Raw genomic sequence first — 22502 nt, forward strand, 5'->3', positions numbered from 1 at the left:
CATGACTGAACTCTCCCTTATTATTTGTTATTACGAAACATATCTTATTAATTGCTCTTTCAATGACCTTGTCATAAATGTGTTACCTTCACGGGATATTCTTAATCTTTTTGAGATAAAATTTGTTCTCTCGATATGCTCTTATTTTATTTCATGATTTTCATTTTACATCTTTCAATATGAAAAAGTCAATTATTAATACATAGTGATTAAATCATTTGTTTTATGACAAATGACATGTGACCATGTTCCTTTGTCATGAATCATGCAATACCAATGAGATGACATCATTTATCTTTTATTGGGTTATGAATATTATTATGATGGAATGATGTTACATAATACAAAAGTCTTATACTCAACACACCCACTTTCAGCTCCTTAACTATTTGAGCTCAAGTTTTCATTTACATCAAAATATACGAGTAACACATACATAGCCCATAACCCATGTAAGTATGTCACACTATGAACGTCACAAGTGACTAAATTCATAAACAGATATAGGATAAATTCAACTTTGGTCTTGTTCGATGTATTGTTAGTTCAGACATTGAAATTTATGTCTTTATTTTCGAGGAGTTATTCGTTCCGATGTTTAAGACAAAACATTTGCTAATTGGACTTGATAGAGAGATAATAGTTTTTCAATCGATTTACTCAATTTTGATTGGACTACTGATTGTTTAGATTATCTACTAATATAAATTGTCTTCTAGTATTATGGTCCAATCACATAATGCAACTTAATATTAGTTAAAAATTAGATAATCAATGAGCCAATATTTCGTTACATTTTGTTTTGCATGTAGAAACCTTTCAGGACATATACAAATGATATTAATGTATAATAAAATTTTATTTAAATTAAATTGTTCGAAATATTACAAATATAAATTGACGAATATAGCATTGGATCCTGACATGAGGTGTGTTGATATTATGCTTAAGCCAATGCAAATTCAGTATGGTTCGACTTATGAACATCTCTAGTGGGCTCGTTGTCATTCTTAAGTAATGGTTAGTTTATCATTAAAGTTGAAAAGTGTGATAAAATTTATTTTAAAAATATTTTCCAAAGTTTGGCACTATTTATTGTTGTCGTAAAAAAGTGTTTTATGAATATAAAACATCTATTTTAAATATAATATTGTAAAATAAAATATTTAATGAAAAAAATAATTTCATTAAATAGGGTAAAAAGTTAAAAATATTTACTTGTAAACTTGGGTTAAAAATTCAATATTAATTTACTTGTTTATAATCAATTTTATTTATTTGAAATCATTACTTTTCAATCTAAATAGTTTTGTCTAAGCTTTCAAACTTGAATATAAATAAAACAAAGGAGAAAGACATGGTGACAAATTGAAAATGTCATGGAGTTCTAGATGGTCAAACATACAGCTTTCGCTGACTTTCACTACTCCAAGGAATGGTTTTTCACAAGAATCCGCGAGGCAAGATTTTCATTTTTTTTAGTTGTAAACCGCAATGAGAAAACTTGAAAAGAAAGACATGTTTTTTGGTAATTAAGAGGATACTAACATGATCACATTGATTAAATACAGTAAAATAAATATGAAAAAATGGAGTACAAAAGGATTTTGTTAGCTAAAATGACAAATGTTACATAATTGGACTGTAAGAAAAAAATGATTTTAGTTTTATGGTAACAGAAATGGCATTTACAGCTTCTGCTGTATTTATTGATAAAAATTGACATGAAAAAGAGTATACATTGCGACGGACGCAATATTCAATCATCTGCCTCGTTTCATAAAAATAAATTGGTTAATTTTTCTTTTCTTCAAAAATGAAGGTTTACTTTTTACCAGTCTAAATCCAAATACAACATGCAAACACGGCTTTCAAAAACGCTAGAAAATATACAGATGAATGCCGATGTTTAACGGTATTATTATTTAAGAGTCGCTGTAGTGTGATAATCAATCATGTTGTAGAGCATCCATAGTCAATAAACTTTGCAACATCCAAGACCTCTCGTGGCAGAAGAACAGAGATACAGCCACAGAGCATGTCCGGCATAATCTCGTGAATGGCGGTATGGCCAATTAAAATAGACAAAAATAATTTTCCACGCATTATTGGTTTTGATAAGAAAGCGTATTATTGGTAGAAGATATGCAATTATGCATTTCATCCGTGAATAAAGGGTAATCGAACTATTAATCTGCTGAGAAGTTGAGAACCTAAAAAAGAAAAACAAAAAATATTTTTTCGTTAGTGTTTATAATAATTAATATTATTGGAAGATTCTTAAGCCTCCATCATCCATATAATCTTCTTGTACCGCGTGAAACATTGATTGCTTAGCGCTGCATAATCTTCTTCGTTTTCCAGCGATTACAACCCTCACGCGTTTCCAAGGGCAGATTTGCATCTCTGATTGGAGATGCAAGTAGAGGGGCGTGGTCCTGTTATATTTAATGGTGACAGCTAAAGCCCTTCTAACTTTGTTTTTTGTATAATTTAGTTAGTTGGGAACAAGGGAACTGAGAGCAGCTCTGGCATATGCCTAGGGATGGCTTAGCCCTCATGCCCTGTCCGTACCTTTTATCCTTTATTTTATTTTTTCTTCAGTGAGAAATTCAGCTGTAATTTCATTTAGTAGTGATGTAATTGCTGGTCTACTTTAATTAAATTTCCAAGTACCTATGATAAAATCCAAGAGTTAAGTTCATCTTAATGATGGCTGTTTTGCATAAAACACTTGAAGGAACAACTAAGCTTCATCTTCTTGCATTATATGAGGTTAAATGAGCTTGTTGGATTGATTGGAGGAAGAATTGGGTAGTAGGTGAAGTTTTATATAACAGTACTAATGTATGGCTTCATGATTTAGAGCCACTATGAGACAATGAGCTGGCTAGCTATATAATGAAGACCAGGAACTTTGAATAACAAACAAGCCTCTCCTGTCGTATCAGTCATTGGATTGACAGGAGATTGGTTTTGGGTCAAACCACCGAATTTTAAAAAAATTAAGTTATTACAAGTTTGAGTTTTGTTGTTATTTATAAGAGAAATTATTTGGGTTTTAAGTAATTTCAAAAAAAATTCATATTAAAATTTAAATGATTTTAGGTTTTAAGATGAAATTTGAGTCAAATTAAATACAGGGATGATAAAATGACTTAGATTTGATAGATTATTTTAGGAACTTACCATATTGAGTATTGAGCAGAGTTGCCAGAGTGTCAAAACCACGTGGTGTCTCGTCTCAACTCAGCTATAATCACCTTGGTTTGCAACTCGAAACCCACATGATATGACTGATTATTTACTTTAGCGGCTCTAATCTAACAATAACAGCTAATATAATTATTCGCGGATCCAGTGCCCTCGGCCCCGATCCTCACCCTGCCCCTCGTGCGTGCGCCTTAGTTGTCATCCCTTTATATACTACTTATCCATCTCCATTTTTTTCTCAATTTCTCTTATCAAAAGCACACAACTCGGAGGAGACCCAATTAAAACACCAAATCCAAAAAAATGGTAGGCGTTTTCAGGCGCTCCCTCTCTTTTCCAAACAAAACCCTTACCCGTCCACCTAAACCACAAATTTCTCACCACATCAGGTCCATCTCTCTCCCCTGCAGATCACATCCCTTGATTACTCAAATCAAAGATGAAATCACCGACCTCAAAACCTGGTCCCGCAGTCCCGAGAAGCCAACCTCAGCTTGGCTTTGTGACGGTTTGCTCCGTCTAAAGGACCTTCAAGATTCCCTCCACGACATTCTTCAGCTCCCCCAGACCCAGCAGTTGTTAAGCCATAAGCGTGAATGGGTCGAGAAGCTCCTCGAAGATTTCCTCCGTTTCGTCGATGTTTACGGCATCTTCCAAACCTCGTTTCTTTCTCTCAAAGAAGAGCAACACTCTGCGCGGGTGGCTCTAAGGAGAAAAGACGACTCCAGGATTGCCGTGTACCTGAAAGGTCGCAAGAAGATGGCTAAAGAGATAGCAAAACTCGTATCGTCTATCCGATGCATTGGGCGATACTCATTTCCTGCATCGGCTTTCGTTTCCATTTTAGACACGGAGCTGACCGGTGTTATCAGCGACATTATCGAAGTGACCGTTTCAGTATCGGTGGCGCTTTTCAACGGGATTTCCATGGCCTATACTTCAAGCAAATCGTCATGGATTAGGTTGGCGTTGACCAAGAAATCCAAAAAGGTTAAGATTGAGGGAAGCATCAAAGAATTTGAAGAAATGGGTGAAGCCAACGTGTGGAGCCTGAGAAGGAAGGGAGACGAGGAAGTGAGGATGGTTTTGGAGAGAATGCAAAACTTGGAAAGGTGCATTGCTGATATCGAAAGTGGAAGCGACAAAGCCTTTAGGAGTCTGATAAACACTAGGGTTTCGCTGCTCAATACTCTCACCATGTAGCCGTAGGAAGGAAATTTGAAAAAGTTATTTCACGTAATTATCGTCTCACAAACAAAATAGCGACGTAATTTACCCTTTTTATCTCTGTGAACTCTCTCTTTTTATTTTTATCTATTCTTGTGTTCTTTTCCCTAGTAGAAAGAAGTGAAAAATTAGTGTCCGAAAGTGCATCCAAGTCGAGAGGTTTTCAATGGTGTATAGTCGTCATATTCTTAAACATTTTGGTCTTCAAAACATTGCATTTTGGCAACAATATGTACAATTTTGAGAGGCATTTAAAAAAAAAAATCCAAAGGCGTTATCTTTATAATCTGAGTTAGCTTCATTCATATGGTTCTTAGATCTGCCCGACATTTGCTCTATATACCAAATTCGACGGCAGTGATTATCCAAAAAACCGACTGCAACTGTGGGGTATTTCACTTTAATTGTTTTGTTAATGGATCAGATCTAGAAAAAATGTGCCAATAAACTTGAAATAATTATTAACTGATTAAATTTTAAAGTGTAACACTTTTACACTTTATGTGAATTTAACCTTTATTTTTAAAATTAAATTTAATCATTAATATTCTAAAAATAGTTAAATTGTTTTTCTTTAACAAAATGTTGGTTAAAATATTAATTTTTTTAACAATATTAGTATGTCAGACCATATGCACTTCATGCTGAGATGACACTATTTGTTTTATATTATCACGTCAACAAGTAATTTAAAATTTTAAAAATATTTAAAATTTAAAAACTATAAAAAGTTCAAAATAACTAGCACGTGTATGAAAATTTAACATTTTAAATGGCATTTCTATTAAAAAAACTAATTAGACACTTTTTCAAAAATAGATTGTCAAATTAGACTTTATTTAAAAGATTAATATCGAATTTAACTAAAAAAAAGGAACAAAACGAACAAGGGTTAAAAAGCTAAATTTAATATTATGTAAAAATTTAAAATATATAAATTTTTTAACAAATGTATTAAATATACATCATCCTGTTGGGATGGAATAGCATTAATTCCCCATAAATAAATTTCCCTTTTATATTCAAATAAATGGCCAAAAGCATCAAAAGCTATATTAATTACCCTCTTGTGTTGCTCATTAGCTTAATAAGAAACAAAAAGCTTTTTCCGTTGCACGTTGCCGGCAGTAGAAACATATATACTACGTGACAACTACAGCTCTTATATGCCTTAACGGCAATTAAAAGAATACAAAGAAAAGCAACCAATCGGCAAGAGAAAAGCTGAATATTATGAAAATAAAATAGGTAGGGCAAGGAATTAAAGAAAACAGCACATGGTTTTGTCAGATAATGTTTGAATTTGATCAGGTGGTTTTATTTCAAGGAAAACAAAAGAAAAGAGTTGTCGTGTGCCAATCATTCCTTCATCGTTAGTTATGCTGAAGAAAATGTTAAATCGTAAAGGAAATTATAAGTGATAAGTAGTGCAAATAATTGGGACTGCTTCAATTCCCTTCAACTTGCGATCAGAAATTATGGATTCTGCACCGGCAATGGCAGATGATTGTTTGTGGTGAGAAGTTAGCATTCCCGGTAAAAGCGAAGCATCAAGATAGCCAAGACCTAATAGGGTGGGCCCTTTAGTTAGTTGGTCTCAATTATATATATATAAAGATGCTGATCTCGTGGATAATTCAAGAAAATGTGAAATTATTTGACAAAGAAAAGAAAATGTTATCTCATTCGTCTATTCTATCCTTCTGAATAATTGGGAATTTTGATTTGTCTTGTGTTCTATGGCCATAAATAAATGATGTTTTAAGGGACCCCATCATTTCATGTTTTCCAGGAATAAAGTTGTAATATTCATCATTCAAGGGTTGAAAAATGCAGTAATTTCCCATGAAGTCCTTTGAATTTATTCTTTTTGGTTTAAAATCTTTTAATGTTGGGTAACTATATTATGCTCAAACTAAATTAAAAGTTGATTTTGATCGGACCTTTCTCACATTATTTTTTCATTAGTAAGATTTAAACTAAAACCTTATCTAAGGTTTATTAAATTCTCTACACTTGATTCAATAGAAATTAATAAAAGGTGATATTAGTTTAATTACGTCGATTTTTAGATTTTTAGACTTATTTAAAAATGAATTTTATTTAATGATTTTCAATATCATTTAACTAAAATTTTAATCTATTTTAATAAAAAATTCTAAATAATTTTTTAATTATTTTATGATTTTAAATATAAAATATTTATTTTTATATCATAAAAATTAAAATAAATATATATTGAATAAAAATCAGTAATTGAATCTATGTTTGGATCCTTATTTTGACTTTTTTAATGCAATTGTTATACATTTATAGTCCTAAGGCTAGGATCAGGGTATGGCCCTATTAGACTAGCAATAGGCAATAGTGACAAGGAAGGACCGTAGTTGAACCTATATAAACTTCAATTGGTGATCAAAGGTGGACCTTTCCCACCCAAATAAACCAAGCTTTGGGCTACATATCTGTCCTTTTGCCGAGCAGGTAGGCCTCTTAACTTATTTTAAGCATCTTTTTTCAAAAGCTTTTCACTCTCACAACACCTAATTTCCTTTAATGGGATTTAAAGCCCTTTTGTGGCATAAATGATTTCTAAGTTGAATCGAAATAAAGTGAAAATAATTGAAGTGCTTTAATTCTTTCTAGACCATATAAAGTATAAAGACGGAAAATGTATTAAAAATTGGGGGTGGGGTGGAAAGGACCCCTCCATAATGCACCTACCATCGTTCAGAGTAGGACAGGCAGCTCCCATGTACAGTGACATTGCCCTTATTTCCATTTTCCAAGCTTAAAAAACATCATGGATTGGCATATTTCCACTTGAGCATTTCATTAGTTCCATGATTACAATGTCTACTTTTGTAAATAATTTCCCAAACGAGACAAACTATGATACCAACGGAAATGGTGGCCAATGACCCCTTACAGCAGTACAAGAAATTAACATGGTGGTTCAAGTTAGGGGTGTGTTAAAAAGATGTCTTGTTGATTAGTTAATCTTTTATTTTAAATCTTCCATTAAAGTAAACTCAAAAAACAGAAAGCATGAAAAGGCTAAAACATCTTTGTTATATATTATGAGGGACAAAAGCACTTTCCCTTCCCCTGATTCGTGCACTTAGGTTTTGAAAATGAATGGCACCTGCAATTGTTGCTTAGTAAATAATATTCAAAGTAGCGCAAGGATTTGGGCAGAGGTAGAAGTAGCGCTACAGCTACGGACATGTGATGGCATGCAATGACACATCAAAATATATATATTTTATAAGGGCACTAATAAAAGCTAGGCTTTCATAGGAATTGGGATCCTGTAAAAAGCTTGGGATGAAAATGAGGGCCATGCCTTCTCCTCATCCACACATTTCCCCACCTTAAGAACAAAAGAAAGAGACCAGATAATAAGACAAAGATTTTGTTGAGTTGGAATTCCTCCACACTATCCATTGGAGTTCAAAGATGTAAGTTCCATATTGATGTAAGGATTATTGGATTAAGTCCATGGAAAGATATTGTTTGTTTTACAAGTTTGAAAACAGGCATTGTAATTTTATCCTTAGCAAAAGGTTGTTCACGATGACTTTTGCTTTATAAGATCTTGTAATTGTGCAATGTGCAGAGGTATATTCACTTTTGGTTCAACCAATGATAAAAGTAGATAGCAAAATTGTGTTTAGGAAGTAAAGCAAAATATTTGACAAGTTTGGCAAGATTTGATGTGTAGCAATGAAAAACTAGAAAAAGTTAAGGTGACGCCAAGATTCGCCCTGCTAATTCAAACAAGTAGCATGGGTTTAGGGTTGAAGAAATTTCCCAAACATAATTAGCAAAAGGAGGAGATTTTGAGCAGGTGAAACAACAAAAGAATCGGTAGTAGTTGTATTACCCCAAAGATGATCAATAACAATCTAAATTGTTAGAGTTGTGTGACCCAAATTTTAAGAGATTGCTTAACGGTATGTAAAGATGAGGACTAATTGGGCAGCTGACCCTATTAATCCGTTCTTTGCAAGAGTCGAAGCATAATCTTTTTGCTTTTTAAATAGAATTTTTCCCGCTTAATGGATAAGCATTTGCTACTAATGGGGAATTTTTTCTCATCTTAAATTCTAAAATTGGATTTACGCCGGAAACCATAAATTTCATACACAATAGAAGGATATGATAGATCTATCTTTTTTAGATAGTGAACGGACGAACCCCATTCTATTCACTGGTATGGATCGTTGATACTGAAAAAGTTATTCAAGTTAAACAAAATATATTTTCTTTCTAGAAGATTTAATATTTATAAGTATAATATATTTAGCATTTATTAGTATAATATATTTGACTTTGATTAAAATTAATTTTTTTCTACCTATAAATAAATGTAGTCGAAACTCCTCTTGTAGTCATTCGAATTTGACATAGTAAATTTTTTTCTCCTCTACCTATAATTTTTTCCTAAAAAAATTTACACATATATATATATATATTCTTTATTTTATTTCTCTTTTCTTTACAATATATTATCATTACTAACCTTCTATTTTTACTAAAACAATATTACCTATCACAGCCTCATAATTGCCCATAAACTTTTCATTAAAATTAAACATTATTCATCCCTGGCTTTTAGAGTAGATGAACATAGGCCTTAGCAAGCAAGATTTTCCCCAAAATTGTCTAAAAATGGCACCTAACTTTGGGTGGTATCAAATTTATCACGAAATGTCATTTTATTTAAAGAAAAATGGTATCAAAATTATCGCTTGATTCATATTTGATTTATGATCTATATATGAAATTTGCAATTGTTCTTCTTCATAAAGTCATTTCTAAAGTATAAAACTGCACTATTTCTTTAAAAATATAATGTATGTCGTTATTGCATCTAATATTTATTCGTTTTAACATTAAGCCCAGAAATGCATTTTCTTATTCCATAAAATAAGAATATATTATATAGGCAATTCTTTTATCTATATATAGGCAAAATTTAAAAAATATATATACTGCTATAGTAGTAGTATATGATAAGAAGAAGAAAAGAAAAGAGAAGTATAAAAATGCAAAAATTAAAAGGAGGACCACCAGGGCAAGAATAGGAAAATATCAAAGAGACGTTATGCGTATCCCGCCACTCTTTCCCATTTGTATAAATGCCACTCTGCTTACCACTCTTTACTCCCTTTTGTTTTCTTCTTTCGAATTTCACCCCTTCTTTTGCTTCCTATTAAATGCGCCACAAAATTATAGCTCATTTGGTAACGGCACCCTCACCCTCCATTAATCCTCCTTTTCAATTCTGTTTTCCAAGAGCCGTTGCCGTTACTTAAAACATAGTCTTTATTAGGGAAAATAAAATTCAGAACCCTTCAAAATATTGCTTTAGTTGATGATTTTCAGCGTTCTTTTGCGTTTTTTTTCATGGGCTGCGTAACTTCAAAACTCGACCAGTTGCCGGCGGTCACTTTGTGCGGCGACCGCTGCAATTTCCTCCAGGACGCTCTCCTGCAAAGCTACGCCTTCGCCGATGCACACGTGGCGTACATGCAGTCGCTCACGACTCTCGGCCCCGCTCTCCACCGTTTCTTCGATCAATGTCTTAAATCTTCGTCTGGCGATGAACCCGCCGTATCTGACGAGAAACCGCCGAAGCGACGTTCGCCTCTGTCCTCGCCCGGTCATTCTTTTTCGAGTTCAAACTCAGATTCGCACATTCAATTCGATACTGATTTGGAAGACGAAGAGACGGGCGAAGATTTTAGTAAATATATTAACGAAATCCATCTAAATTATCTTAATCAGGGGATCCTAACATCGTATCCTTTGCCTAATGATGATTACCATTCTAATACGAATCAAAGCAGAGAAATCAGTGGCTCAGGCTGGAAAACACCTCCACCTCCGGCTCCGAGGAGTGCGGCTTGGGATTACTTGAACTTTTTTGATGAAATTTACGAGAGATACGAGTTGCCTTATTTTTCGAGCAAAGAAGTGAAGGACAAAGGAGGAGTTCATGAACATCTTGAAGCACAAGCAGTAAAGCAAGTTCATGGAGATGAGAAATCTAGTGCAAATTGTACTAAAGAAAAAAGAGAAAATCCGAGCGGAATAGCTGTTCCAGTTAAGAACGGTGATGCACAGAATGAGAAGAAAGCAGATTCATCGCATATTGACAAGGTTCAAAAGAAGACTGACATAAATGAACCCAAAAATCGAAGCGGTAAACAAAGTGCTTCTGAGGTAATCAAAGAATTGCAGGTCCTATTTGAGAAAGTTTCGGAGTCCGGAAATGGAGTTTTAAATATGCTTGACACTGGAAAATTTCGCTATCATCACAAAAAATCTGTTTATCAAGGTATAGTTTTAAACATTCCCTTAGCTGACCATGGGTTTGAAATTTCGATTACATTTTTTTTATGGTTTCCGCAATTCTTTCAGGTACTACTAAGGTATTTCATATGATTACTTCAAATTCATGGGAAACAGAGTCCTTACTGTCGAAAGGTAAGTTTAGTTCTATGGATAATGATGAGATTGTGAGTTCACAGAACCTGTCTTCTACTCTGAGGAAACTGGGTATGTGGGAAAAGAAGCTCTATGATGAAGTCAAGGTATGGTTCAAGAATCAATATGCTTTTAGATTTTACTTTACTTTTTCACCTTTTTCTTTTAGTTCATGTTTTTGTGTCTGAGAGATGAATGACTCGGTAAATTTTGAATTACTTTATCAGAGTTTATTTTCTTTGAAAAACTTTAACCGTAGTTTTTTAGGCAGCATTAAAGTGTTTTATGGCTTATATATTTCTCAAATGATTACAAGCATGGTTAGATGAGAGTGATATCTAAACTGCTTTCTTGTCATGTAATCTATGAAATTGATATGTTTTCAACCAAATCAGGTGTTATTTATTTGGACAAGAACATGTCTATTGGAAAAAAACCATAGCCATATGTTTGAATTGTTTGAGATCAACTCAGTATGGGGGTTGTGGAAATTTTAGAACTCAAGGGTACGAACATCACTTACTTTGATTTAATAGATATGGTTCCTCCAAGTACAGTGTTTCACAATGATTTAAGCAGCGCCTATAGTACGGTCAAGAATATAAATTTAAAGCATTATCTTTTTGTCATGCAGTTCTTCTAAACCCAGTTTTGGAATTCTTCACTAAAATTAAGGCTGGATAGAAACATGATATTGCGATGTGCATATAGGATTATTGTTCGATATATTTAAATTTTCTTAACAATGTTATGAATTTAAAGATGGGTAAGCCTTGTGTACTTATTTTTTGAAGGCTGAGGAAAAGCTGCGCATGATTCATTCAAAGAGGCGTAGCCAGATGAGGATTTTGGATCAGAGGGGTGCTGATGCTCACCGTGTTGACTCCACACGAACTTCGATTAGGGCCTTATCTACTAAAATGAGAGTTGCAGTTCAAGTTATTGACAACATAGCGATTACTATAAATAAGGTGATGGATGAAGAGTTGTGGCCACAGATCAATGAACTAATTCACAGGTAAATTGTAGCTCTAGTGAAATTAATCCGTGTCACATTGTGCAACTATCAAGAACATAACAAGAAGACTTAAAGAGTACATCAGTACTCAACTTGTCAATACACTAAATTTATATAGGAAAGAGAAAATAACTAGGTTTGGATTGAGTTGAATTTACTAGGAGACTTTTGCAACTAGCCATATTTTCTCCAGATATACTTTTAATTGATTCATTTATCATAATAATTGAATTCTAAACTAATAAAATGATTTGAGCTCTCAGTAGTTCCTAGGTACGTGCTAGATTTAGATATTCACTGTCAAGACTGCAGAGTGCAGATTCTGGTTAGTATCTCAGGAATAACCGTGCAATCAATTGTAACCAAAAGAAAATAGACTGTAGAGTTTGAAGAGAAGCCTTAGATTCTCTGGAGCTTCACATGGTCCTCAGTTACTGTTGATAGTCAGGATTAGGGAATTCAATATCTGAGGGATCTAAACTGGGATGGGTGAAAATCAAGCACATTATGGTGATTAGATGATTCTCATTCATTCAGTCATTCATTTTCTTTTCCTTTTTCATTTCTAAAGTGACAATGAATTGCACGATTTTCTGAAGTTGGTTGATAAAATGTGGCTGATTGCAATTTACTTGTTTTTAGATTGTTTGGAATGTGGAAGGTAATGCTAGATTGCCATAGCTGTCAGTGCCAAAAGGTTATGGAAGCCAAATGTTTGGATGTCATTACTCTGAATGAAAACCTTAATGACACTCATCTTGAAGTGGCAGTGAAACTAAAGCTTGAACTTCAAAACTTCGTTCTTAGCTTATCTAGTTGGATTGAAACCCAGAGGGGCTATGTCAAAGCTTTGAATGGTTGGTTACATAGATGTCTCCTATATGAACCCGAGGAAATAGCAGCAGATGGTGTTTCATCTCTCTCTTCCAGTGGATGCGGAGTACCCCCAGCGTTTGTGATCCTTAACCAGTGGTCTGAAGTCATGGATAGACTTTTGGAGAAAGAAGTAGTTGAAGCAGTGAATACGTTTTTCATTAGCATCAACCAAGTTCTGGAACAGCAGCATAATTCAACTCTGCGGCAAAGGATTATTGCTGATAAGGACATGGAAAGGAAAGTAAAACTCTTGGAAAAAGAGGAGCAAAAGATGCAGAAAATGATGCAAGCTCGAGTGAAAAAGATGACGGAGTTGGCAAGGGAAGAAAGTGCCGTTCTTGAACCAAGAGATACCAGTACCACGGATGGCAGTAACATTAGGGAGGCTGCTAGTTTACAGCATGGGTTAAAGCAGATTTTCATGGCAATGGAAAAGCTTGCTATCCATTTCAGGCAAGCTTATGGGGGCCTCCACCAATGCACTGAAAAGTGCAAGGCCACTCGAGATAACCCCTAATGTCCTTATCGATCCAATTCCATGGTTAGGTACAGGGACGGCTTCTAATTTACTTAGCTCTGCAGCTTTAATTATTATTAGTTGAAAGAAGAATTCATTTCATTTGTGGTTTTGCTAGGGGGGATATTTATCCAATAAACCCCCATATGATAACATCTCATATGTCTAATTAAGAATGGTTTGTTTGAAACATGTTTTGCACAGTTGATTTCTGATTGTTGGCTGATTGATTGCCTTCCCATTGCTGAAAGTCAACAAACTGGACTGTAAAGTCATGGTCAGTAGGCATCCTCCCCTCATTTTGTCTTTGCCGTTTTGATTAAGATAAGGTACTGAAATTTTGGGTTGAGCGTGCAAGATTTGATAGGAAAAAAAAAAAAAAGGCATCCTTATCGTTACAAGCTTCATGTTTATCCGTTAAATGAAAGCTGCTGAAAAAAGCTTTTAAGTGTGTATGTATGTATATAATAGGGTGCTACTTCCTTGTATTCTTCTTTTTTGTCTTTTGTAGTGATTTTTTACCTAATTATTTTTTCTCAGTATTTTATTGATATTGATTTGTTGATCTTTACTGGATTTGAGGCCTCACATATAAATATTTGTTTAAATAAGCCGAAGCCTGTTTAGTAATTAGATGAGTAGATGTTGGACTGTCGTGTGGTTGTTGGTAGTTGGTACAGTTAATCGGAGTCAAAATTCCACTCATAGCACCGAAAAAATTTCCATTATGTCCGGAACTGGTAAGGCTTCAACAAGTTTTCAGACCACTGAATTGAATTATATATGATATAACAATTTATTATATAAATAATTCCTCAGTTGGGTAGCCCTGGCTATAATTGGAGAGCTTTGAGAGGGAAAGGAAAACGCTTGAGAATTGGGGGGCAGGCGTTTCCAAGCCACGCACGCGGTTTGTGATTATGCATCTACTAATTGGAATCGGAAAAACGCTAATTCACATTAAAAATAGTGTTAAATTAGTCTTACATGTTATTTTTTTATTCGACCTTGTTTATTTTTTTTTTAAATTTAAAAAAATAGGCTGTTTTTAGAGAATATAGTGTGCTTTTCAAATAGGCCATTTTAGTTTTATACATATTTATCTAAACGTACTTTCATATGCACTCTAAAAATGTCATATTTTCTTAAATTTAAAAAAATCTTTAAAAGGCTAAATAAAAAATTAATAATTTAGCATAAAAATAGTTTTAAAAATATTAGGAGAGTATTTATTATTATAAACGTGACATAATCGAAAGTGTTGGTTAGTGAAAATGAAAGTAGCCATTAAACATGGATTTTTGATGGAACAACATAAAGGGAGATGTGGGATGATTTAGCATTGTCGATAGATTCAGGATTAAAAGAAATATATAATTAGAATTTTAAAAAAGAGACGTTAAGGACAAACAGACACCTCCCCACCCCTTCAAGCACGTAAAAAGGACAATTCGAATAGTAGTAGTAGAAAAAACAAAACACGGAGAGAGGGACAAAGGTGTTTTTTTTTTTCAGTGCAGAAAGGGACAGTAGAAACTAAGAAAGAAAGGAAATGAGAAAGCTGCGGCAGCTTCTCTGTATTTAGATCTCTGTTTTAACTCAGGTCACACCCTCCTTTTCCTTCATATCTCCCAAAAACCCTGAGCTTCTACTTCTCTCTCCCCTCTTCATTATATTTCTTAAAGAACGAAGAAGAAGAAGGAGAAGAAGAGGAATCCTTATGGTTCTTTATTAATAGTTCGAGTCAACTCAGCTCTCACCCACCCCGAGTTATGGGCTGCTGCGGGTCTTCCTTTCTTAGAGGACACGACTCGGACCACAAAATCAATCACAACGGCAACAACAACAACAGCAGCAGCCGTCTACCTCAGGCAAGTAACGGTCCTGCTCAACCCTCCTACGGAACAGATTCACTTGGCGCTGCCGCCGGTGGCGTTCCTCATTTCTCGGAGTTCTCTCTAGCTGAGCTTAAGGCTGCCACCAACAACTTTAGCTCCGATTTCATTGTTTCCGAAAGTGGCGAAAAGGCTCCCAATGTGGTCTACAAAGGGCGCCTCCAAAACGATACTAATCGCCGTTGGATCGCCATAAAAAAGTTCGCTAAATTAGCCTGGCCCGATCCCAAACAATTCGCCGTACGTTCCCCCTGCACCTTCTTTTTCACCAACTTATTGAATTATTTCGAATTTGTAGGGATTCATTTCTTCATTTTTTGTTTCTGGGGTTTTCCTTAAAGGATGAAGCTTGGGGTGTTGGAAAGCTGCGACATAAGAGATTGGCCAATTTGATTGGCTATTGCTGTGACGGTGACGAGAGATTGCTTGTTGCTGAATACATGCCCAATGATACCCTCGCAAAGCATTTATTTCATTGTATGTTGCAACTGTAGTTACCATTTTTTTTCCTGAAAAAAGAAGAGAACAAATTAAAGTTTATTCAATTTAAGTGCCCATCATTCCTCTTCTGATCTGTTGTTGGGTGTTTATTGATTGTTCTCATTAAATTTGTTTCCACCTAATTAAATCTCAATCAGTTAGATCCTGCATAATATTATCGTAACTCTTTTTTTTTTTCAAGTAAAGCAAATGACGTCATATTTTTGGCCATATATTATTGTCCAATGTAGACATAATTCTTGGTCTACTCTTTCCTTTTTTTGATGCTTTCATTTTTTGGCTTGGGGATAATTTCAGTTATTTAATTGTTTGACAGGGGAGAACCAGACTATCGAGTGGGCCATGCGGTTGCGAGTTGCTTTATTTATAGCTGAAGCATTAGATTATTGTAGTAGTGAAGGTCGTCCATTGTACCATGATTTGAATGCATATAGGGTTCTCTTTGATGAGGTGTTGCAACAAATATCTTTGTTTTTTTTCTTCTTTTTTTAGGTATGGGTATTTTTATGATCTTTAATAGAGTGAATCAGTAATCTTGATATTGGTTTTGGCAGAATGGTGATCCTCGACTTTCGTGTTTTGGCTTGATGAAAAACAGTAGGGATGGAAAAAGCTATAGTACCAATCTTGCATATACACCTCCTGAGTATCTAAGAAATGGTAACTGCTTTAACTCTTTTGTTATTATTTATTTTTTCTGCTCTCAGTGTAAAAAATGAAAACATTCTTCCATTGCATTGTATAAGTCTAAACTTTAGTCGTTTAGTCAATGTTTTAAAATGTTTAGATTTGTGTTATCATTCATTACAGAAATAGACTTTCTGCAAATACCTGTTGTAATTGAGTGCTCTCTGTCATAATTCTTGCTATCACTTCCTTTTTAGCAAATATGGGGGATAGGTGGGGAGAGTGTGATGCTGGAGTTGTTAGACCACTAATGGACAGTAAAAGTTCTCTCCATCTCCAATATATATAGATAATCATATTGCATTGAGCATCTGTAATTCTGAGCTGTGAAATTAGTAGAATTTTTGAAAGAGAAACTGAACCAAGTCTCTCATAAAAATTGAATATTTAAAGTCTGAAGTTTCTAGTACTGATAATTTTACCATGATTAGTTGTCTGGGAGTCATTCCTGGTTCGAATGATTGATTCTGATTTGATTGACTAACTAATGTCTATGTTGTAGGAAGGGTCACTCCTGAAAGTGTAATATTCAGCTTTGGAACCGTCCTTTTGGATCTTCTCAGTGGAAAGCACATTCCCCCAAGTCATGTAAGTAATTGTCCTTTTAGTATTCCTTCTTAGCTTGGAGAGATACAATATTACAATGGACATGCATAATGAAGTGATTCCATCATCACAGCTGCATACTGTTGTGGTGGCTAAACCTAGGGCGGAATAGCCAAGAGAAAAATTGAATAGTCATCTAGAACATGGTTCTTATTTGAAAGTGTTGGATGTTTGGGTCCGAACGAACTTTGATTCTCATGGATGTTAAGATTAAAGCTATAGGCACATTTGGCTTTGTTTTGAGATAATAAATCATTCAACTCTTAGACTTAATGTCTTTCACCTGATTTATATATGAAGATTCTTCAGGAAAAATAAGGGTGAAAATATTAGTTCTGTTGCCACCTGATTTTTTCCCGTCGTTACTTCTACCTCCTTATTAATCCAAAGTTGTAATTTTAGGAGTATACTTCATAAAATTTTAATTTTTCATATTTTGTTTGTATGCATGCAGGCCCTTGATATGATTCGGGGAAAAAACATTCTTCTTTTGATGGATTCTCATCTAGAGGGAAACTTTTCAACTGAAGAGGCGACAGTGGTCTTTGATCTTGCCTCACGATGTTTGCAATATGAACCAAGGGAGCGGCCAAATACGAAAGATCTTGTGGCTACACTTGCCCCACTGCAAAATAAATCTGATGTGAACTGTCTTTCATACTCTTTTCACCCTTTCTCTAAAGTGCCTCATTTTCCTTCATGGGATGTGCCCATGCAAGGAAATCTTGTTTGCATTTGCAGTTATGTTCTTATGAAAGAGATAATTTGGATTTTTCCAGACTCTGAAGATCTTGAGTCTTCATTTGCAGGTTCCATCTTATGTGATGTTGGGAATTCCCAAACATGAGGAAGGGCCTCCTACTCCTCAGCACCCTCTGTCTCCAATGGGTGATGCCTGTTCGAGGATGGATCTGACTGCTATTCATCAAATTTTGGTAATGACACATTATAAAGATGATGAAGGAACAAATGAGGTAATTGGGTTGTGAAATATTGATTTGTGGATGCCTATCTATCATGTGGTGCTAAATCCCATTTGATATGGACTGGTTTCAGCTATCCTTCCAAGAGTGGACCCAACAAATGAGAGATATGTTGGAGGCAAGAAAGTGTGGAGATGTAGCATTTCGTGACAAAGATTTTAAAACCGCTATAGAGTGTTATTCTCAGGTACACCTTCCATCTCGCGCTTGGAATGAATAGATGAAATTTATGCACAGCAATTATATGGTCCCAAAAGAACTTTAGACCTTACCGATCTAATTCATTAACTTAATGTTGATTCTGGTATCGTATCAGTTGTACCCTGGGGATTTTGGCTCAATAGATGAATGAGGGTTTTGATACTGAGCCAAGCAATGAAATATAGTAAGCAAATTGGAAATTTTGAGACCCTTATTGCTTCTTATGCTTCATGGATAAGCTATATGGATAGCATTCTGCATATAGATAATTAACCAAAGGAGTAAACAAGCGTTTTTATGCAATAATGGCTGGTTAACTTGATCCCATTTTGTTTGCAGTTCATAGATGTTGGAACCATGGTTTCTCCAACTGTGTATGCACGGAGAAGTCTATGTCATCTTCTGTGTGATCAACCAGATGCTGCACTCCGAGATGCAATGCAAGCACAATGTGTCTACCCAGACTGGTCGACAGCATTTTATATGCAGGCTGTTGCCCTTGCCAAGCTAGACATGCACAAGGATGCTGCTGATATGTTGAATGAAGCTGCTGCTCTAGAAGAGAAAAAGCAACGGGGTGGGAAAGGATCTTGAGAGTTCAAGTTTGTGGCTCTGTAATATTCTATTTGGTGGTGCTGAGATCAACTATTATGGTGGTGGTTGTAATCAAACATGTGAGATTCATGTATAGTGGAGAGTTGGAATTGTGGTTTTCGTCCAAATATGGCATGTTCTATTTATCCACGGAGGTAGGTAGGGGAGGCAATTGTTTTTGGCACTGGAACTTTTGTTAGGCACCGATATCACCTCTTCTTTTTTTCCTTTGCTGTTATCTTAATGAAATAATTGATTTTGCTTGCTCATGAAAGTCTCATTTTCATCCCATAGAAATGTTGCCTAGAAAAACAAATTAAAAACAAGCGAACTGAAGTGCAAATTAACCCTCTCAAGGGTGCAATTATTCCATTCTGATTCCTGTCAAGGGTCATTGTTATTAATATGAACCCTGTCATTGTCTTTTCCTTTCTTATTGTTCACTAAATTCAATAATAGATACATTGTGTGCAACTACTGCAGCCAGCCTCATCGATTTTGTTTAATTACAGAAGAAAAAGGTATGGGATTTGAATTGATACTAGTACTAGCACAAAAGACTCAATAGAGACTAAAGCAAAAAAGGTGCAATCTTTAATCTAAGAAACATATAGCTCAGCTTTTCCATCAATGAAGAGGCTCATAAACTCTTCTCCATCAACAGTTTCCTTCTCCATTAGAAGTTGAGCAAGCTTGTGGAGAATGTCAATGTGGGTTGTGATTATCTGCTTTGCCCTTGAATACGCTGTCTCTACTAGATCCCTTACCTCAGCATCCACCACGTCAGCAGTTGCCATTGAGTAGTCTTTTTGAGAAGACATCTACAATGGGATTTTGAAAGTCAGATTATGTATTAAGAACAGAAAAAGAAGCAGCGATAACAGGATGTTGTTCCAGGTATCAAAACAATATTGCTAGTACTGAAAGAGCATCCATCACCTGTTGTCCTAAGAAAGGATTTCCACCAGGTCCACCAATGGCAACTTGTCCAATCTTTTTGCTGAACCCAAATCTTTCAACCATCTGCCTTGCCACTCGTGAGACTTGCATAAAGTCATTTGATGCTCCTGTTGTCACATTTTCCTCACCAAAAATTACTTCTTCCGCAATCCTGCGCAATTAACGAGACCAAAGTTCCTTGAATAAGGTTTGGTGGCAGACATTAAAACTAAAATTCTTGTCCTTACATTCAAATGAATTTTATCTGATGATCATTTCCAATCCAGCAGCTAACAAGGATTAAGATGGTTGGGCATACTCGCACCAATTGTTCATGAGTACTAAGATAAAACTTGAGAAACTAACCTTCCACCGAGTGCAACTGCCATCTGGTTCTGTAGGTAACTTCGGCTGTAGAGACCAGATTCAAGCCTCTCCTCACTTGGAGCAAAAAAGGTAAGGCCACCAGCTTGACCACGAGGAATGATAGAAATCTTTGCCACAGGATCATATTCAGGCATGAGTGCACCAACTAAAGCATGGCCAGCCTCTGTGAATTTGAGTGCATACAAAAAGTCAAATACCTAGGATCAGACTATAGACAAGGCAAAACCCAGGGAGCAAATGCTACCATGATAGGCAACCAATTTCTTCTTCTCATCGGAGACCACAGCATTTTTCTTCTCTGGTCCAGCAATGATCCTCTCTAGGGCATCTGATATTTCATCTTTGCTTATTTCCTTGAGGTCACGCCTGGCTGCAAGAATGGCCGCTTCATTCATCAGGTTCTGCAAATCAGCTCCAGTGAAACCCGGGGTTCTCCTTGCAATCTTTTCAAAATCCACGTCCTTTGCAAGTGCCTTTCCTCTGGAATGCACCTACAAAAAGAGTCAACGAAAGGATCTAAGGTGAGCAACTCAACAAAGAAGTCAAGGACAACAGCTTGATTTGGATAGATTCAATGCATTTGCAAGCTACCGACAAATATTTACTATAAAATTCTAATGCATGATAACATAGATTTTGAATGATGAGCAATTCATGGAGACTCTTACAAAATCAGAAGTGGGACTCCATTAAGATAAACAGAATAGCGCATTCATTCACTCAAATTGGCTATGCCAACTACATATCTACACTGAAAATATGGAAGCAAATGAGTTTCTAAAGGACTCACCTGAAGAATTTTCACTCTCCCAGCAACATCAGGCCTATCAACTGTAACCTGTCGGTCAAACCTACCGGGCCTCAATAAAGCCGCATCAAGAACATCGGGCCTGTTAGTTGCTGCCAAAACAATGACACCGGAATTCCCCGAAAATCCATCCATCTCAGTCAGCAACTGGTTGATTGTCTGCTCTCTTTCATCATTTCCTCCTCCAAGCCCAGCTCCTCTCTGTCTCCCAACAGCATCGATCTCATCTATGAATACAATGCAAGGCGCTTTGGATTTTGCCTTTTCGAACAAATCCCTTACCCTGGACGCGCCTACTCCAACGAACAACTCCACAAACTCCGAAGCTGCGCATGAGAAAAGGGCACCCCGGCTTCCCCTGCCACGGCTCTCGCCAATAGAGTCTTTCCGGTACCAGGAGGGCCAACTAATAAACAACCTTTCGGGATTTTAGCTCCTAAAGCTGTGTACTTGTCTGGGTTCTTCAAGAAATCGACAACTTCTTGGAGTTCCAACTTTGCCTGGTCAGCTCCAGCTACGTCAGCAAAGGTAACTCCAGTCTCTGGCACTTCTTGGAACTTGGATTTGGAGCGTCCAAAATCCATGGGTCCGCCGAGCCCACCGGGGCCACCTGGCCCACCTTGAGCCCGACGGAAGAGAAAGAACAATCCGGCAAATGCAAGAAAAGGGAAAAGCAAATTCCCAATAAAGTTGAAAAGCCCATTACCGGATTCACCCTCGGACACCGAAATATCGACACCATTCATGGCTAAAATGTCGATGAGATCGGGGTCATTGGGGACAATCACAGAGGCTCGACGACCATCAACGGCGGAGAGTTGGAGGAAGGAACCGTCTTTGCTGAACCTGACTCTCTCCACTTTCCCCTTCTTGACTGCGTTCAAGAACTCACTGTACCTCCATTGGCTGCCTTCGGGAAGGTCAGAGGATTGAGATTGAGGCTTGGGAGCAGTTAAGAGCAGGTCTTGAGAGAAGGGTGACTGGTTCAAAGGGCTTGGATTGGTTGGCTGGGCTTCGATCACAGGCGGTGGAGTGGGCGGAGCGTTATCCACCGCTAGTGCTTGCGGCGTAACGGAAGAGAAGTATAAGGCAGCTAAAGTGGCATGAGATTGGAGGGCTCTAAAGGTATGGTTTGAGTTGGGTTTGTTGTTGAGGATGGACTGAGTTACTTGCAACTTTCTTGTAGTTTTTGGAGTTGGAGGAGAGAGTAAGAGTTGGGTTCCGAAAAAGTTTGATGAAAGGAATGAGTTAGCCATTGATACCTTTGGGCAGGGATGGAGAACTGAGTCTGAACTGTGAGTTATATGTACTATGGCTGCCGAGGTTGTTGGTTCATTGGGGTTTTGATTTTGATGTTGCAGGTTTTGCGCCACGTGTTCATCCTATTATCCACCAAATATATCTTCTAGCCCCTGTGTGTGTATGCTTCATTTTGGAGCTCATAAAACCAATTCAAATCTTAGGGAGAAATTAAGACTTCGTGCTAAACGAAGAACCACAGAATTAAAGTACTCCAGCACCCAAAACAGTTCTAATTCTATGGGCTTTACAAAAA

General features: G+C 36.2%; 4 protein-coding genes across 6 annotated transcripts; 3 read left to right on the forward strand and 1 right to left on the reverse strand.

The window, feature by feature from the left end:
- The first annotated feature begins 3307 nt into the window (after nucleotides 1–3307).
- On the forward strand, nucleotides 3308–4726 carry LOC108451784 (uncharacterized). Its single transcript, XM_017749463.2, has one exon. It carries the CDS (start codon nucleotides 3517–3519, stop codon nucleotides 4414–4416), a length of 900 nt encoding a protein of 299 aa, XP_017604952.1. The 5' UTR covers nucleotides 3308–3516; the 3' UTR covers nucleotides 4417–4726.
- A 4780-nt stretch (nucleotides 4727–9506) lies between these two features.
- LOC108452793 (nitrate regulatory gene2 protein-like) lies at nucleotides 9507–13957 on the forward strand. Of its 2 annotated transcripts, XM_017750584.2 has the most exons (5): nucleotides 9508–10786; nucleotides 10870–11042; nucleotides 11730–11953; nucleotides 12596–13375; nucleotides 13551–13957. In XM_017750584.2, the coding sequence occupies exons 1-4, from the start codon at nucleotides 9853–9855 to the stop codon at nucleotides 13344–13346; spliced, it is 2082 nt and encodes a 693-aa protein (XP_017606073.1). In that variant the 5' UTR covers nucleotides 9508–9852; the 3' UTR covers nucleotides 13347–13375; nucleotides 13551–13957. The 2 variants fall into 2 exon arrangements, with proteins under 2 accessions (XP_017606072.1, XP_017606073.1); XM_017750583.2 differs by having other exon boundaries at nucleotides 9507–10786; nucleotides 12596–13957.
- Nucleotides 13958–14734: 777 nt separating this feature from the next.
- On the forward strand, nucleotides 14735–19087 carry LOC108452795 (serine/threonine-protein kinase BSK1-like). 2 transcript variants are annotated; one of them, XM_017750586.2, is made up of 10 exons: nucleotides 14735–15481; nucleotides 15583–15718; nucleotides 16059–16192; nucleotides 16297–16402; nucleotides 16932–17017; nucleotides 17490–17678; nucleotides 17845–18009; nucleotides 18092–18205; nucleotides 18335–18403; nucleotides 18559–18679. In XM_017750586.2, the coding sequence occupies exons 1-9, from the start codon at nucleotides 15119–15121 to the stop codon at nucleotides 18368–18370; spliced, it is 1329 nt and encodes a 442-aa protein (XP_017606075.1). In that variant the 5' UTR covers nucleotides 14735–15118; the 3' UTR covers nucleotides 18371–18403; nucleotides 18559–18679. The 2 variants fall into 2 exon arrangements, with proteins under 2 accessions (XP_017606075.1, XP_017606074.1); XM_017750585.2 differs by lacking the exon at nucleotides 18335–18403 and having other exon boundaries at nucleotides 14737–15481; nucleotides 18559–19087.
- Nucleotides 19088–19191: 104 nt separating this feature from the next.
- Nucleotides 19192–22440, reverse strand: LOC108482949 (ATP-dependent zinc metalloprotease FTSH, chloroplastic). Its single transcript, XM_017786064.2, is given in 6 exon segments — nucleotides 19192–19634; nucleotides 19753–19924; nucleotides 20119–20302; nucleotides 20384–20630; nucleotides 20930–21288; nucleotides 21291–22440. Coding segments are annotated over 6 exon segments (2097 nt in total). The 5' UTR covers nucleotides 22204–22440; the 3' UTR covers nucleotides 19192–19412.
- Nucleotides 22441–22502: the final 62 nt, after the last annotated feature.

This window comes from Gossypium arboreum, chromosome 5 (assembly GCF_025698485.1).
Source record: "Gossypium arboreum isolate Shixiya-1 chromosome 5, ASM2569848v2, whole genome shotgun sequence".
NCBI lineage: Eukaryota > Viridiplantae > Streptophyta > Magnoliopsida > Malvales > Malvaceae > Gossypium > Gossypium arboreum.